This window comes from Hydra vulgaris, chromosome 03 (genome assembly GCF_038396675.1).
Source record: "Hydra vulgaris chromosome 03, alternate assembly HydraT2T_AEP".
Lineage (NCBI taxonomy): Eukaryota > Metazoa > Cnidaria > Hydrozoa > Anthoathecata > Hydridae > Hydra > Hydra vulgaris.
The window spans coordinates 53308349-53324569 of NC_088922.1; the positions used below are offsets into that span (position 1 = coordinate 53308349).

At 28.0% G+C, this 16221-nt stretch overlaps 2 protein-coding genes and 1 long non-coding RNA gene across 3 annotated transcripts; 1 reads left to right on the plus strand and 2 right to left on the minus strand.

The window, feature by feature from the left end:
* Positions 1-3286: 3286 nt before the first annotated feature.
* LOC136077775 (uncharacterized) lies at positions 3287-4735 on the minus strand. The gene is made up of 3 exons (XR_010637268.1): positions 3983-4735; positions 3627-3680; positions 3287-3545 (listed from the first exon to the last, which is right to left on the minus strand). It is a non-coding gene; the product is annotated as an uncharacterized LOC136077775 (long non-coding RNA).
* A 1367-nt stretch (positions 4736-6102) lies between these two features.
* LOC136078768 (uncharacterized) lies at positions 6103-12137 on the plus strand. Its single transcript, XM_065794569.1, has 3 exons — positions 6103-6570; positions 6812-7532; positions 12121-12137. Exons 1-3 carry the CDS (start codon positions 6103-6105, stop codon positions 12135-12137), a joined length of 1206 nt encoding a protein of 401 aa, XP_065650641.1.
* Positions 12138-15065: 2928 nt separating this feature from the next.
* LOC136078769 (uncharacterized) lies at positions 15066-15731 on the minus strand. Its single transcript, XM_065794571.1, has one exon. The coding sequence runs from the start codon at positions 15729-15731 to the stop codon at positions 15066-15068; it is 666 nt and encodes a 221-aa protein (XP_065650643.1).
* Between the last annotated feature and the right edge of the window lie 490 nt (positions 15732-16221).

Genomic DNA, 16221 nt, shown 5'->3' on the forward strand with positions numbered 1-16221 from the left:
AACTAAATTTGTAAATGCCATTTAATAATAAATTCAATAATACAAAAAAATAATTTCTTTTTTTCTCTAATATTTATAAAATTCATTTGTTTTCTTTTATTTTTAACAAATTTATAAGCTTATTTAATTATTTTTTTTTTGTAAATTGATATAGCCATTTAAAATGTATATCGGTTTCACCGCTAGGAACTAAAATCGCCGCCATCTTGGGAGGCCAATTTTAGCTTCAACTTTTTTCGGAAAAAACAATACAACCAGCTATCCAGTTATATTTTGAGATCAGTGGAAGCTACTGATCTTTTAATTATAAAAGAAGTTGACGTAAATAAAAGTAGAATGATGATATTACATCAAATTGGGATAACGATATTTATTAATTTAATAAAAGTTTCAACATAAATGTAGAAGTTAATAATGATAAGAATAAAAAAAAAAAAGATGATTGAGCGAATAATTTAATCTAAAAAAATGCAAAAAACTTCGGAAACTATAAAAAAAAACTTATTCTTTGTTATTTTTCCTTTAAAATTATTTATCCGACCTCTTAAAAAAGCATAAGAGAGAGAATGGGGAAGAGCAAATTATCTCCCAAATAAGTTTTTTTAAGGACCTGTTTTTGAGTATTTTTAGCTATGAGTATTTTCCATTAGTTTTTAATTTTAAATTTAATTTTGATAAATTATTGTTAATTTTATGTCTATACTACAAACTCAATTTTCTCTGAAACTGCAGGTCAAAATTGTATAAAAATTTAGCCAGTTTTTAACTTTAAATATCTTTTTTTTGAAAATAATAATAGCTTTGTGCAACTATGGAGAATATAATTTCGGCCATCCTTTAGTATGGAACCGTCCCACTGTGTAATGAACTTTTAACATTATAATGTAACATCAAGTTGATACAAATCGATAAGCAAATATTTCAGATTGCAAAAAAAAAATTACCTTTTTTGCAGATTTAGGATAAACAGCATCTGAAAACTGGAAGTACGCCCTAATAAAAAAATAAAATTTTTTAAATACCGAAACGTAGTACTGAAATGAATGGGAACAATCGTTAATACTTTAGCGCTATCAAAATAATTATTTTTAGCAAATATCTTTCCTACCAACAAACTTGTGGATAAAAAATTAAAAAAAAAATATCGTCTTACCTTTGGCATAGCGAATATACTGAGCAATCAAATAGAAGATTCTACATATATCAATACGTCAAGGTCTTGAAACCTTAGACTCATACAAACAAGGTGTCGTTTTATGTTTAAAACACCTACTACAGATAATTTCACCCAAAAACGTATTTATTTACAAAAACACTTCCAAGCAACATCACCAAAAAAAACTAAGCAAGCCAGGCATACAATCAAAGGAAATTTTTTACCCTGAAAAGCAACTCAAAAGCTCTAAAAAAACCCTTCCTTTTTTATCAAGATGTTGCCAATACACTCAAACCTATAGCAACCTAATCCTGAAAAGTAATAAATCATCTCATAATATATCTCAAAACAATTGTTGGAAACAAATTAGCAAAAACAAATACAATGGAACAAAACATGGCCCAGATGCTTTAATTCATACGTTTAAAGACCAAATTAAAACACTCTATGGAAAATGCTATATGCCTTCCTTCTCTAGAAAAAAATCCAAAGTTGCAAAAATAAAAAAGGAAATACAAAGTATCTGACATTTAATATATACACGGCGATTGCCAGTTTGCGCGTGTTTTCACAGTCTTAGTGGAAACCATGTAAAAATAACAATTAAACTTTAATAGATTAGTTTTTGCGAGTGGTTTCTATCGGTACAGACATTTTGAGCTAAATTTGAATTTGATTTATAAGAAAACAAAGTGTATGGATCATTGGTCAACCAATCTATGTACCTCAACCTACCATTTTTTAATTATATCTTGAGATTATACTCTCACATTAATAACATAATATCAAATTGATATTTGCAGAAAAAATATTACAAAAAATGGACACTCCAATTATAATTATACTCCTGAATAAAAATTAAAACTAAAAATCTATATGTAAAATAATTTTTTAAACTTAAAATAATGTAAAACACCAACATTAAACAATTTCCAAAAACAATTTAAAGAAATTATGAAATATAAGTACTCTAATTAGTAAATAAACTAAAAGAAAAATTCTACTTAGAAAATGCTGCTATGAAAGTTATTTTAACTTGGCTTCCATTTAAAGGTTCTTTTAATTTCGTTGCAAGAAGTAAGTCGTCAAGTATTTAGTATTCAAGAAGTAAGTCGTCAGCGTTCATAAGTTATGACCATATAAAGTTCAAATCCCCCTCAATTTAAGGGGGTTGTAATTTTCATATGGTCCTAATTTTTGAACGCTGAGAGATAATACTATGAAACTTAAAAATTATCGATGAATATAACCCTAGTTGAGAATAATCCAAAAAAAATCTCATCAACTTGTTGCTCTCACGTCTGGGGCAGGTGTAGCAAAAATTTTGGGGCTTTTTTGTTCCCAGCCTCCAATCACCGCAATTTTTTGCAAACCCTCATTATTTGATATAAGTATAAACATAAAAATGTTTGGAGTTTCATGTCCGGAAGTTAGCTCAAAGATTAAAAAATGCTGGATCCGCCACTGCTACCAATACCTAAAAAACAAAAATTAAAAAAAAAAAATTACTACTGTCCTATTAATTTATCATACATGTTCTATTTTTATTCAATTTGTATTTTCTATTTCATAAATCTATACACACTGTTTTTGCATAGCTTGTTGAACAGCCTAACTTTAGATATATTGTGGATTAAATAGCTAACCATAATTTAATCTTAAACCAATATAATAACTTAATTTTAAACCAATAGAACTACCATATACATCCCAGTAGGCACAACGACGTGACAAAAACGTAAATTTCACGTTATTTTGGTACGTGACATTTAGGTGACTTTTTGGTCCCCATGAAATGACCAATTCACGTGATTTATGGACGTGTTTTTTACGTTACTTTTGGCACGTGATATTTAGGTAACTTTTTGGTCCCATGAACTGTCTAAAAGACGTGCTTTTTACGTTAATTTTGGCACGTAATATTTAAATAATAATTATGCTTTATAAAAACGAAGTGTTTAAATTCGTGTAAAGAAAAAAAACTCATCGTCGAGGAAATATTTAATACTTATTAAATTACATGGTTTTATTAGTCAGTATATTAGTTCTTGACATAAACATTTTGAATATTGTAATAAAAGCTGCACTTTTGTTAAAATATCCTCCTTATATCCAATAAGTAATAATTATTACTTATTATAATAATTATATATATAATATATAATAATAATAAGTAATAATTATGACTTTGTACTTAAGTACAAAGTCATAGATCTGCAACTTACGAAGAGCACGCTTCGATACACAAAGATCGCACTTCAAACTTAATCTAACGAATCAGTCGATATATTCTCCCATAAAAGCACGCTTCAAACATAATCTAACGAATCAGTCGATATTTTCTCCTATAAGAGTACGCATCAAACTTTATCTAATGAATTAGATTTAGCTGAAAAGAAACGAATAAAATCTTAATAATGTGATTATTTAATAATTATCTTAAATCACAAACTTTTAAAACAAATCTTACTTGGTAAGTTGCCAACCATTTTGGCAACAAGATTTTCTAGTTATTTTCTTTTATCTAAATCATTAAATAATTTAAAAAAAACAATACTACATACAATGTAGAAAAATAAAAAAAGTCATTTGCCTTCTAATTTTATACTCTTATTGCTAAAAAATAAATAAGGATTTAATAAAAAAAGACATAACAAAAAAGTCGACAGATAAATAAAAAAAAGAAGTACAAAATAAAAAATACAAGTCTAAAAAAATATTGTTTATCTATATATATCTATATTTAATATCTGTCTATAGATAAATATATATCTATATATAAAGTTAATAACTGATGCGCGTGATTAGAAAAAGACCTGTACTCACCTTATGTGATAACATCTGATTAAATAATTTGTTTTCTTTGTTTTCCATCTTCTTATATTTGCACTTGTTTCTCCATTAACTTGTTCATACATTAACTCACTAGATGCAAAGGTGACAGCCCACGAAGTTGCTTTAAATGAGTAATCTACAAAGTTTTGAACATTAAATGTTTTTTTAGAATGCACACAGAAAAATTATAACAATTTTTAAAAATGTAATAGTTACCACCTAACCACACAACATTATAGTGGGAATTTTATATCATGATTTTCCTACCCATGGTGAGATTTTCACCTTGAGGCTCCTTTTGCTTTGGAACATTTACCACGTCTAAGGAGCCACATCTATCCCTAATTATATATAATATATTAAGTATAAAACTAAAAGTATGTATAATAAAGTATTGTCAAATTAGGTCACCAATAAATACCGAGTGCTGAAAATTCAACTCAGAATCAAGTTGCATTCTCCAACAAGATATGAATTAAATCAAATTCTTACTACAGAGTGCGATCAAAAAAGAAGACAAAGAGAGGGAAAAGTGAAATTTCTCAAACTTTAAAAGTTAAAAGTTAAATGATATTCCTAGGCAATAACATAACAATACCATTGGATCTTCCTAGTCAATAATATTTTATACAGAACTTATCATTTGTCATGTAGCTTAATAAATTTAATATTAAATAAGTTATAATAACTTATTTATTATTAAATTAATTACATCGACAAATTTGACAATCTAAAATATTATATAATAGGGTATTAGGGTTTGATCTTTTGCATGTTGCAATATGAGAATTATCTGCCATAACGTTACACGATTTTGAACTAAGCTTTGTAATATATTTATTAAACCTAAATTGATAAAACTTAGATATAAGATAATATAATATGTTTAGATAAAATATTATATATGTGAGATTTTATTTTTTGTCAAAAATGCATTGCGACGTTATAAGATATCTTACGCCCTGATTTTATTAATTATTATAAAACTACAATGCAAAATAATTATATTATTATAAAAGTAAAATAAAAAGTAATTACAATAATGAATATATAAACTACATATTTCATATAATCATTATATTTAAAAAATTTGGAAAATTGTTTGCAGAAAATATCCTCAAAAAATTCAGAACAATTTTCCCCTAATTTTTCCCTTAATTTTGCATTCAGCCGAGTTGTTTCTCAATTTTTTAAAAACTTTTCCTAATTTTTGTATGAATGATGACTAAAACAACATAAAAACAAATAGATGACAATAATATATACTTTAACTTGCATGTATGGAAAACTTTTCGGATATTTGGAAAAAGATAAGTTTTAGAAAAATATCCGGTATTCCGGGAATATCCCCAAAAAAATAATCCCTGAAACTAAATTATAAAAAAATAGTAAATAAAATAAAGAATATCTTTCCAAGTTTCTAATCATAAGTTTTTATTGAGAATAAAAAAGTTCCGAAATACACAATATTTTGGCAACGTAACTTTCATGCTTCAATCAAGTAAAATTGTAACCTGGACGAGGTCACATAAAATATACATGATTAAAACGTGAAGAAGTAAACTGGGTAAGAGCATCCATCAAACTTTATCTAATGAATAAGTTGATATTTTCTCCAATAAAAGCTAGCGACACCAAGTTTAGCTAAAAAGAAACAAATAAAAACTTAAATAATATGATTATTAAAAAATTATCTTAAATCACATATTTTTAACACAAGTCTTACATGGTGAGTCGCCAACTGTTTTGGCAACAAGATTTTCTGGTGTTGCTATTTCTTTGATCTAAATGGTGTAAAGATAAAAACATGGTGTAAAGATAAAAACATTGAAAACAATTCTAATTTTCAATTACCTAATTATAAAGTAATTCATCAAGTTAGAGCATCTAATAAGGAAGGTGGGGGTTTGTGTATATACATAAAAAACTCAATATTATTCAAAGTTAAACCAAATTTAAGTTCAACTACTACCGATTACGAATTGTTATGTATTGAAATTATTAACAAAACCTCAAAAAATATCGTCATTCATGGTTTATACAGACCGCCTTCAGGAAGCATTAAGGTATTTGAAAACCACATTAAAAAAATAATTAAAAATAAATCGTCTATGAATAAAGCTGTATATTTTATTGGTGATATCAATCTCAATATATTAGATTATGAAAATAATATATATATTAAAAACTTTTTTAACACCATTTTTCAAAATAGCTATATTCCACTAATCAATAAACCAACGCGAATAACTAAGGAAAGTTCAACATCCCTAGATCAAATTATAACAAATGAATTTATAAATGAAAATATAAGAACAGGAATATTTACAACTGACGTGTCTGATCACTTTCCGATTTTTATCCTATCGCAAAAATGCATATATAATGCCCAAAATGAACGGGAAAAAATAATTAAAACACGTTTAATAACCGACACTTCTATTAGTCATTTTTATAAGCTTCTATCCTGTGTTAACTGGGACACCCTAAAACTAAATCTAAACGCCAATAAAGCGTATGATATTTTTCTAACAGAGTTTCTTAATCTTTATAACAAGGCATTCCCAGAAGTTACTAAAGTAATCAAAACAAAAACACTTTTAAACCCTTGGATCACGAAGGGCATTCTTAAATCTTCAAAAAAAAAAACAACGCTTATATAACAAGTTTCTTAAAAAAAGAACTCTTAAAAATGAAACTACCTATAAAAACTATAAACGGCTATTTGAGTCAATTTTAAAACGCTCAAAGAAACGTTACTATTCTGAACAATTAATAAAGCACAAAAATGATTCTAAAAAAACTTGGCATATTATTAAGGAGGTAATTGGAAAAAAAAGCTTATACAGAAATTTACTTCCTCTAAATCTTAAATTTAATAACAAACAAATTGTAAATAAATCCTTAGTCGCTGAAACACTTAACCAGTTTTTTGTAAATATAGGTCCTACTTTATCATCTAATATAGCAACTACTCAATCACACTTTAGTTCGTACTTAACCTCAACCAACCTTAATGTTATGTCTAATTATAAACTTACAGAAAAAGAATTACTAGACGCAGTCTCTTTATTAAAACCCAATAAAAGTTTAGGATTTGATGATATAAGTAGTAATGTCATTATCAAATCAATAAAACAAATTACAATTCCATTACTACATATTTTTAATTTATCTCTAAAACAAGGCGTTTTTCCAGATAACCTAAAAATTGCAAAAGTCATTCCAGTGTTAAAATCAGGTGATCCTTCCGATGTTACGAATTATAGACCAATCTCAATTCTTTCTTGTTTTTCTAAAATATTAGAGCGGGTTATGTATAATAGACTATATTCCTTTTTAAATGTTAATAATATTCTTTTTCATAAACAGTTTGGATTTAAATCTGGTCATTCAACTGATCATGCAATCACTCACCTTGTTCATGATATATTTAAAGGGTTTGATGAAGACAAGTATACCCTAGGTGTATTTATCGATTTAAGTAAAGCTTTTGACACTGTCAATCATCAAATCCTTCTATCCAAACTGAAAAGTTATGGTATAATAAATACTAGTTTGTCCTGGTTTGATAGTTACTTGTCTAATAATCACCTGTGGTGTTCCTCAAGGATCAATTTTAGGACCACTTTTATTTCTCGTTTATATTAACGACTTATATAAATTTTCTAACATTTTAAACTTAATTTTGTTTGCAGATGATACAAACTTTTATTCTAGTAAAGATATCAGTAAATTATTTCAAACAGTAAACAAAGAACTTGAAAAATTAACCCAATGGTTCAAATCAAACAAACTATCTTTGAACATCAATAAATCCAAATACACTTTGTTCCATCGTCTTCATAAAAAACAAGATATTCCATTAAAACTTCCTGATCTTTTTATTGATAACGCATTATTAAAAAGAGAGCAATCAATAAAATTTTTAGGTGTGGTTCTGGATGAAAATTTAACCTGGAGGGACCACATAGGTCTAATTGAAAATAAAATATCAAAAAATATAGGTGTTTTGTATAAAGCCAAGCAGTTTTTAAATCTATCTTGTTTAAAAAACTTATATTTTTCTTTAATTCATTGCTACTTAAATTATGCAAACGTTGCTTGGTGCAGCACAAACGCAACAAAAGTAAAAAAACTGTTTAGTAAACAAAAACAGGCTATAAGGATAATTACAAACGTAGACCGTTTCTCTCACACTCAAACATTATTTAATAAACTTAATATTCTAAATGTATATAAACTAAACCTTTACCATATTCTTATCTTCATGTTTAAACTTGATAAAAAAATATCACCAATGTTATTTAATTCACTTTTTGAAAAAATAAACCACATATACCCTACCAGATTTTCAAAAAACAATTACATTCAATCCAAAACACATTATTCAGCAACCAAATTCTCAATTGCTAACCGAGGTCCTAAGCTGTGGAATACAATATTAAATAATGAGCTGAAATCTAATTATTCTTTAAACCAGTTTAAAACAAAACTTAAGCAATTACTGATGATACATGAAAATGAATTAAAGTTCTTCTAAAAAGCTTTTTAAACTAGCAAACAAAAACAAAAATTAACCTACTAATTACTCTTTAATATTATATTTAATATTCTAAACAATAGTCTGCTATTGTAAATGTATTTCTTATCTTATAAGTTTTGAATTTACAAACGATTTTTTTAAGTTTTATTATTTGAAATACTAATTACTAAAAATATTGTAAAATTTTATAATTTCAATTTTTATTAAAAAAAGTTATTGTAAATTCTTTTTGTAATATTAATACTTATATATCATCTTATTTTACTAATCAGTTCTTAAATATAAATACTCTTTGAATTACTAAATATTTTAAACGTTATATATTTTATTTTTTGCATTTTGTTAAAACATTTTATTTGATGAATATGCATTTTTTTAGGGGGGGCTTAATGATAAGATGAATTTTGTCTTCTTCAAGCCCCAGTCATGTAAATATTTGTTTTTATAAATTACGAGTGTAAATTATTTTCAATCGGCAAATACAATACTAAAAAAAAAAAAAAAAAAAATAAAAAAAAAAAAATAATGAAACAATTTTTAAAAAAGCAATGCTATATTTGAGAGAAACTTGTTTTACATAATGGAAGGTTGTCAACATTGAAAGATAAGATAATGCAGTTTCAAATACAATAGCATCATAATCATCTTTTTGTGGGGAATACATTGAACAAATCCGCGTTAATAACCTGTTTTATATTGTACATAATAACAATAGTAATAAAAGTCATATAATACATACAATAATATTTTCATAAAGACAATTCAAATATATATATTAATCATATAATATTTAAATAATATAAAAAAATGAAATAAATAAGTTATAACCTTTTTTAACAAGTCAAGTAAAACACAAGATCAAGATGTCATATTACAAAAAGATAAAGTATATAATAATAATATATACACATATCAATAATAAATAACATAATACATTTGTTTATTAATTTTATCTTGAATAAATTCTTTAACCTTGTTGATAAAAACCAAATAATAGAAGAAAATCTGTTTTTGGTTTTTATCTAATCTACTCTTGAGCAATAATGTATGCAGAAGTTCTACAGACATTATTAATGCTCAAGAATCAAGAATAAGTTCTGCTAGAACTTATTATATGTCCATGTAGCTTGTACTTAATTTGATATTAAATTTGTTATAACATAACTTATTTTGTAATAAATTAAGTAAGAAAAATGGACAAATTCGCCAGTCTAAAATATTATATCATAAAGTAGAAAAAAAGCATACCTTGTATTTGAGTTTAATCTTATTTTTGTGGCAAATAGGGACGCTTGGTACTAATTTATTTAACTTAATTTGATGTAATTTGGATATTAGATATTACAACTTAAAATATATTGGACTATTTAGTTCTGTTTTAAATGCATTGTGTTATAAGATATTATATAGACCAATTTTTTTTTTTAATTATGATTAAACTACAATAAAAATTAATTATATCATCATAACGGTAAAATAATTATAACTAATATAATGAATACAAAAACTATACTATAAAAAAATAAATAATATAATAAAAAATATTGTTTCATATTTCTTATCACAGGTTTTTATTAAGAATAAAAACAGTTCCGTTAGACGCGATATTTTGGCACGTAACTTTTTTTATTAATTTATTCAAAAGAAATAAAAAGCATAACATAAGAAAAGGTCTAATCTTATTGATATTTTTGTAAAGGGTATTATTTATTAAAACTAATAGAAATAAATTATTTTCATATTTCGAATATGCTATATTTTTTAATAAGGTTTTATAAAAATATCATGAAATAATATAAATAAAATATGAATAAATATAATTTCTAAAATCAAGATATAATCAAAAGGCATAAGAATTTTCAGAATTAAAATAAAACCAAAAAATTTGTTGCTTGTACATTCTTTTTAATATTTGCCAGCACAAATTTTTCAATAAAAAGTCATAAAACGGAGCTGCTTTGCAAATCATTACATCTGTGATACCTATTTTGATAATCACAATACTTACTTGGATCATGGCTTTTCTAAGATAACCTTAACCTAAACATCAAGGTTTATAATAATCTGATACCTTGTATCGGATTATTATAACCTGATACAAGGTATATCAACTTTGAAAAACAAACTACAAAATGCTTTTGTTTTTGAACATGAAAAATATGAATGGATATTATTGAATATAAATGAGAAACACAGTTTTTTAAGATATACACCAACATATGTATGAAAAATTATTAATAAAAAACTTTTAAATCTGTAATAGAAAATTCTGTTAATACTTCAGTTATTTGAAATAACTGAAGTATTAACATCATAAGTATAGTCTGTTGAAATATTCCTTACCTCTTCAAATAATTGGTTTATCAAGCAACTTTTTGTAGACTTATTTATCATGATTTAAATAATACGAAGAATGTGTAAAAATACATATAATTTTCCGTGAACAAAAAATATAACTTATATTTTAACATATTAACACACTAAAACATTCAACTTTTGACCAATTAAGCCATAAACCTTGGTTACTTAACTGCATATTTTAGTGTAGACTGAACCAAACGTAAAAATATTCTAATCTAAACGATATTTAGTTTTAAAAGCGAAAAATTCGCGTTGAAAGATTTTTGGCCAAAAATTAACGCTGCTATAAAGACTTTATTGAAAAAAGTCTTCTTTTTTTTTTAATTAAACTTAAAAACTTTTTTTTTTTTTTAAGTATCATGTATATATATATATATATATATATATATATATATATATATATATATATAATATATATATATATATATATATATATATATATTAATATATTGACTAGAAAAGTAAACCCTTCCTAGTCAGTATTTAATTGGGGAAAAAAAGACAAAGAATTTTTGTTTTTTTTTATTTCACCCGTATGGTTCCCGCTGCCAAATGTACGGTTCCCGTTTATTATTTCAGATGGTTCCCGTTTAGACCCCGTATGATAGTGCTAGCCGAGTAATTAATGATAAAATAAAAACTAATCTTGTACAAAGTAATAAGATTAGTTAATTTAAAAGGGTTAACACTATTGATAAACCCAAGACTTGCACCTAAAAGTTACAACGGTAAATTGGTGCCACCAGTTGTTTTGAGTTAAATCTTTCCAAGCTCTTCCATCCAACTATCTTCCAAGATACTTTTTGCACTTCTTGATGCCTTTTATTTAAAGTTTCGTTTGAAGGCTCAATAAAGTCAAACTTGCTTTTCTTTAATGGCTTTAATTTAGGTATCATTGTCTTGCTATATTTTTATGCAACTCAGATATGCTACGAAATTGAGCTTCAACTCTTGGGATATTGACTTGGATGAAGATAATGAAGCAGATTGAGATACTTAAAATCTGTAATTTTGATTGATCAAATTTATTATTATTTTTAACTTGTAAATAATACTTTTACCTTTTAATTAGAATCTAATCCTCATTAATTATAATTAATTATATTAATTAGAATCTAATCCTCATTAATTATAATTAATTATATTAATTGTAATCTAATCCTCATTAATTATAATAATTAGAATCTAATTTTCATTAATTATAATTAATTATATTAATTAGAATCTAATCCTCATTAATTAGAAATCTCTTTATTTTTTTAACTGCTATTATTTTAAAGGATTTTATTCAAGATTTTCTTCGTTCTATTTAGAAAATGCTGCCCCAAATTTTCCAATTTTCCTTAGACTTGTTTGCTGCAAATTTACCTTTCTTCTTCTTCTTCTTCTTCTTCTTCTTCTTCTTCTTCTTCTTCTTCTTCTTCTTCTTCTTCTTCTTCTTCTTCTTCTTCTTCTTCTTCTTCTTCTTCTTCTTCTTCTTCTTCTTCTTCTTCTTCTTCTTCTTCTTCTTCTTCTTCTTCTTCTTCTTCTTCTTCTTCTTCTTCTTCTTCTTCTTCTTCTTCTTCTTCTTCTTCTTCTTCTTCTTTTTATTCTTCTTCTTATTCTTCTTCTTCTTCTCTTCTTCTTCTTCTTCTTCTTCTTCTTGCTCTTTTTCTTCTTCTTCTTCTTCTTCTTCTTCTTCTTCTTCTTCTTTTTCTTCTTCTTCTTCTTCTTCTTCTTCTTCTTCTTCTTCTTCTTCTTCTTCTTCTTCTTCTTCTTCTTCTTATTATTCTTATTATTATTATTATTATTATTATTATTAATTTTACCTAGTTAGATGATCTTTCTACGTGACAATAAATGAAAGAAAAATGCGAAGAAATAATAAATCCAATATATCAGTTTCTACAGTGGCGGACTTGGACATTTTGGGGCCCCAGGCAAACCTTTGTAAAGGGCCCCCCCTAAGTCTACCTAAATCACGTTTAATCAATTCTGGTCCTTGAGGTTTTACAGCCCTGCACGTTTTACTCGTTTATCTGCTCCAACACACCTGATTTGAATAAATGGATGATTTTCAGGTTTCTGCAGAACTTGGAAGAGATAATTCACTGACTGAATCAGGTGTGCTATAGAAGGGAAAAAAGTAAAACATGCAGGGCTGTGGACCTTGAGGACTGGAATTTATTATCCCTGGCCTAAAAATAGAATTAGGCCCTGAGGGTCAAAGGTTTTCATTTTCATACTCCAATGCTGTAAACCATACCATAAAATCAACAGTTTTTCTCTACTTTAATAAGGTTACTTATTAAAATCGTTTTGCAGAAACTTTTATTTTATTATTGCAATAAAAAAGCTCTAAATCAAGTCTTACATCAAAATTCAACAACACTAACTAAACACAGATGACTAAAGATGTGAACAATATAGTAAGAATATAATATTTTCCTAAATTAGAAGATTTTTATAACTTTAATTATTTTAGTTATTACATATTCTGTAACAGGGAAAAGTTGTCAGATAAATGTGGCAAAGTCTGTGTTTGAGATGCAGTACTTGGAGGTGAATTCACACACTGGCCTGATATGGATAGATATCCAGACAAGAGACTCTCTTGTGCAACCTATAAAAAGGACAATAAAATGTTGTTGGTTTTTTCTTGTAAAACTTGTGATTTGTCTCTTGACTTTATGGATTTCAATTGAAACTGTTGTCTACACAATATATCAAACAGCAGAGGTAGTTGAAGATTCTCAGTCATCCAGGTCATACTTTTGCCTGGATGACTGAGAATCTTCAACAAAAGTTGAAAAAACAAAACAAAACAAACAAAAAATAGTAATTAAAAAAAACAACTAATGGACTGAAGCAGAAGATGTCTCACTTATCATATAGGAGGCTTTATCAATTCAAAATTAATCATTTATGGCTAATTTTAACTTTAGAACTTTAATTTTTTATAATAACTTATATTAATAAAGTATAAAACTGGTAGTTTGTGCTTAAGAGATGAATGATTAATCTCTGTCAACTCTCTAAACAAGGGGTTTTCATCTGGCAGCCTGTGGGCCTAATCCAACCTGGTCTGGTAGGCTAGATCTTGCAGGCTGTGTGAGGTATGCGGGCTGCCAGTTGAATACCCCTGGTTTAGGGAGTTGGCAGAGAATAATTGTGAGGTTTGTATGGATAACAATTTGTACTTACTGGTCTTCTGTTATGTGTGGTTAAAAACTGCATCTGAAAAAAAAAATGTTGGAGGAAATAAACTCACTATACTGTACTGTGTTTTTACAGCATTAGGTGATCATGAATTACCTTGATTATTCAGCTGGAATTTTGTGAAAGTTGTCTTCTGTCTTGTTACTGGTCTTTAGTGACGTGAGGTTAAAGACTGCTTCTAAAAAAAAACACAACAAATATGTTAATATAGGAGGAAATAAACTCACTTACCTGAGGTGTGTTTTTACAGCATTATGTGATAATGAATTACCATGATTATTCAGCTGGACCTCTGCTTATAAGTTCTCTTCTATCTTATTTTACTGAAGAAAAATAATCACATGAGAGCACAACAGGTTAAATATAAAGGTATACATTAATGTAATTTACTGATTTACAAAGTACTACCTTTACTCTTTTTCTCTCTTCTAGGCTCCCTATTTCAGTCTCCTCTTTTATTCCTCTTTTCCTGGAATGTGGGTGTATTCTTCTCCCTTTTTTGTCCCTTTTTTTCTCGTCCTTTCCTTTATTTATTCTCTATGCTTTTGTAACTGTACTCTTCTTCGTTTCTTCATTATATTCCCTTTAATATCTTTTTTGTTTGTTTCAAGTGTATTTTTTTGGTAATACTGTATTTAGTTATTCAGCTTTAATAATACTCTTACTTTTGAGTCAGCTGGCACACTTAGCATCACTTGCTGAGCTTAACCATGCGGGCTTTGGCCTCTACAAACCTTTGTATAAGTGTGTCCATGTCTAATTTTTCCTGACCTCATGTTTAATGGCAATAACAGCAAGGGAAGACAGCCTGTCCTGTAACAAGGTGGACCTCAGAAATGTTTTTAGTCGTTTAAGTACTGAGAAACTTCTTTCACCTGAAGCTACAGTCACAGGGAAGGTAAGTAGCAGTCTTAGAGCTATGCTTAAATTTGGATACAGGTCAAGCACATTCTGTTAATATATATAATCTTACATCTCAAATGGTGTTAAGATCTGTGAGGGAAAGGATCTGAAAGCCCCCATTACTTCCATTTTCAGGTCCTCTGCATCAACATCTCCCATAGCCTCCTCCAGTCTGTGGCAGCATTCACCCAGCTTCCCTTCCTGAACTGTGTTTCTCAGTGACTCAGTGGAGTAAAGGAATCCATATAAGTCAAAGAAGCCCTGTAGGTGAAAAAATCTCTCCCTTAATGTGACTATGGCTGTGTCAACTAAGTGGAGAAAAAAGTTTCTTTTGAAACGCTCCTCTGGAGTTGAAAGTGTTTCCTCTCTCCCTTCATACACAAACTGTCTCTTTGCCGTTTTCTGTCGCTCCTCAGGCCAACTCATCTCCACCTCAAGTGTTTCTGCAATCTCCTTAGCATCAGTTTTTGCAGCATTAAATCCATTCTCTCTGAAATCTTCAAGATACTTTGATACTGACAGTATCTCTTTTCTTACTATTTTAATGGATACGTTGGGGCTCTGCAAGATCTTACTAACTCTGTTTATGTGATACAACACATTGTACCAAACAATAGTGCTCACCAAGAAAGGCATTTTTGTCATGTCCTTGTAGAGGCTGTGACCACTTGATGCACACTCTGCATCTTTTTTCTCCTGTGCATACTCTTTCAAAGCAGTTAGAGCTTTCATAATGTCTGCGAGCTGATAATGTATCGCTTTCGCAGCCTCCACCCAACACTTCCATCTTGTTGTGGATAAAGCCTTGATAGAAAATCCTTGTACACGCTACTGGAGAATTGTCCACCAATGAACAGACCCACTGAACAAAGTGTACAGCTTTTGCAAAAACCCAAAGAAGTTAAGGGATATCACGGAAGACTTGGCAGTATCACCAACCACTAAGTTTAGGGTGTGGCTGCAATATGGCACACACAGGGCTTTGTTGTTAACTTCTGAACACCCTGGTATTCTCTTCTGAACACCCTGGTATTTCCCTTGCATATTACTTCCATTATCATAGGATTGTCTACGAAGGTCAGAGATGTACAAGTGCAGTTTTTTGAGGTATCCTAGAAAAAGGTCTGGCAGACCTTTCCTAGTAGTGTCCATGGCCGCAAGAAAACCCACAAAATGTTCATGGATTGTAACTCCCTTTGTGAGCTCACAGTTTACAATGCGT

Bases quoted from the DNA above. Each gene is read 5' to 3' on its own strand.
- LOC136078769 (XM_065794571.1), bottom strand. From the start codon at position 15,731: ATGAAAGCTCTAACTGCTTTGAAAGAGTATGCACAGGAGAAAAAAGAT.
- LOC136078768 (XM_065794569.1), top strand. From the start codon at position 6,103: ATGAATAAAGCTGTATATTTTATTGGTGATATCAATCTCAATATATTA. The intron at 6,571-6,811 runs GTAATCAAAACA...CATATTATTAAG, and splicing joins CATTCCCAGAAGTTACTAAA to GAGGTAATTGGAAAAAAAAG.